The sequence below is a fragment of the Microtus ochrogaster genome, unplaced genomic scaffold, assembly GCF_000317375.1.
Source record: "Microtus ochrogaster isolate Prairie Vole_2 unplaced genomic scaffold, MicOch1.0 UNK27, whole genome shotgun sequence".
In the NCBI taxonomy this organism is placed as follows: domain Eukaryota; kingdom Metazoa; phylum Chordata; class Mammalia; order Rodentia; family Cricetidae; genus Microtus; species Microtus ochrogaster.
The window spans coordinates 3803055-3804700 of record NW_004949125.1 but is presented as its reverse complement, the minus strand read 5'-3'; the positions used below and the strand labels follow the sequence as shown (position 1 = coordinate 3804700).

At 55.5% G+C, this 1646-nt stretch overlaps 1 protein-coding gene across 2 annotated transcripts in view; it reads right to left on the bottom strand.

Annotated features, from left to right (window-relative positions):
• Lmtk2 (lemur tyrosine kinase 2) overlaps positions 1-1090 on the bottom strand; it is a 91958-nt gene extending 90868 nt beyond the window's left edge. For both annotated transcript variants that reach the window (XM_005368038.3, XM_005368039.3), the window contains exon 1: positions 685-1090. In XM_005368038.3, coding sequence (XP_005368095.1) covers positions 685-787 — 103 coding nt within the window. In that variant the 5' untranslated portion in view covers positions 788-1090. The remainder of the gene's footprint in view (positions 1-684) is intronic.
• Between the last annotated feature and the right edge of the window lie 556 nt (positions 1091-1646).

Here is a 1646-nt window from a genome sequence, read left to right as displayed (position 1 = left end):
TGGAAAAGAGAATCACTGATGCCACTAAAATAGAAATTTCAATTACGCTCAGGCCGATTTGTCAATAGTTACTCAAAAGCTGCTACTCCGATCACTGGTTTCCTAAAGCAAAAATATGTATCGTCGTTCCCTTCACATCCCCAGAGAGTCATTCCGAATAACAAATAAATAAATAAACCAACAACCACAGCATCTAAAATCAATTTACAACTTTAAAACAAGTTTCAGGAGCCAAGGAAAGTCCACACAGCTTCCCCGAGTCATCGGTTTCATTTAAGGAATGACAGGAGATAAGAAACGGCTCTTATTATTAGAGGCGAGAAAAGCCACAACAGGCAGGTGACAACTGGAAAAAAGGAAGAAGTGTCGAGGACAGAAGCCTGAGGGTCCTTGAGGCAACAAGTCTAGAGTGCAGGAAAAGAGTCCCCCAGGGATGTGGGGGAATCCGCCGCTGCCACCCCTCCCCGTCGTCTTCCCCACCCCACCCCCACCGTGTCGCCGCGCCCCCGCCCCCCATCCCACGCCCCTGCGGCAAGAAATCTCCCTAGGATCGCTCACTTCCCGCGGCCTCCTGCCCTCGGCAGGCCTCCGATCCATCGCAGAGGCGGCCAGACCCCGCAGGCCCGCCGTCCCCGCCGCAGCCCCGCAAGACGCAGCGGCCCCGCAGCCCCCGGCCCCGCTCACCTGCACCTGTTTGCGGAAGTGGCGCGGCCCGGGCACTGCCGACGGCCAGGAGCAGCAGCAGCAGCAGCACCGCCAGCGGCGAGGACACCGGCGGCCCCGGCATCTCGTAAACCGCGCGGTCTCCTGGGGCCGGCTCTCGGGTCGCCGTCTTCAGTCAGTCGGTCAGTCAGTCCTCAGCGCTGTCTCAGCGACACTGGCGCCGGCTGCTTCGGGACACACGTCTCTTCAGCCAAACGTCAACCTCGTTCCCGGTCTGCATCTGCCGCTCTGACCGCGGAACCATCATCATCCTTCCCGCCCGTCTGCGCCGCCGCCGCCCCTCAATAGCAGCAACGGCAGCCACCCTGCGGAGCAGCGGGCCCAGGCAGCCGCGCTCCCGCCGCCATGATGGGCTGCGTCATGTGACGTAGAGAGGAGGCGGGACGCCGTGATCGACACCTGGGTCAGCCAATCGTCAATCCATGCTGGCTTCGGAGGCTCCGCCCCCTCAGCCGGAGGAGGAGAGGGAGAGATCGCTGCGCCCCCTGCAGACCGAGGACTGCGGCGTGGGCAGCAGGTAACCCCGACAATTACTTTAAAATTTAAATTATAGGACGCCATAAAGAAGACCATAAAAATCCACTTATAATTTAATATGGGAATTTTTTGCTCTATTTTTCTTACTTTTTTTTTTCTTTGCTTATTTTTATCAACGTGGTTCTCAGCATTTTATCACCCAAAACATAGACCGGTTTTGCCTCCTTCAATTTTACTAGGCAGAACTTTCCTAGCCTCTTCACCTTAGGTTGATTCTCGCATCCTATCAGCTTTCGAGGAGCTTTGAAAGTTTTAAAATTCAACTAAACAAGAACAGAATGTTTCTGACTTCATCACCCAGTGACGTAGCTAGTAAGCTCAAGCTGGCCCCTCTGCCAAGACAGCCCTTCCTGTCCCCTCTTGTTCCCTGGCAGATACACTCCCTT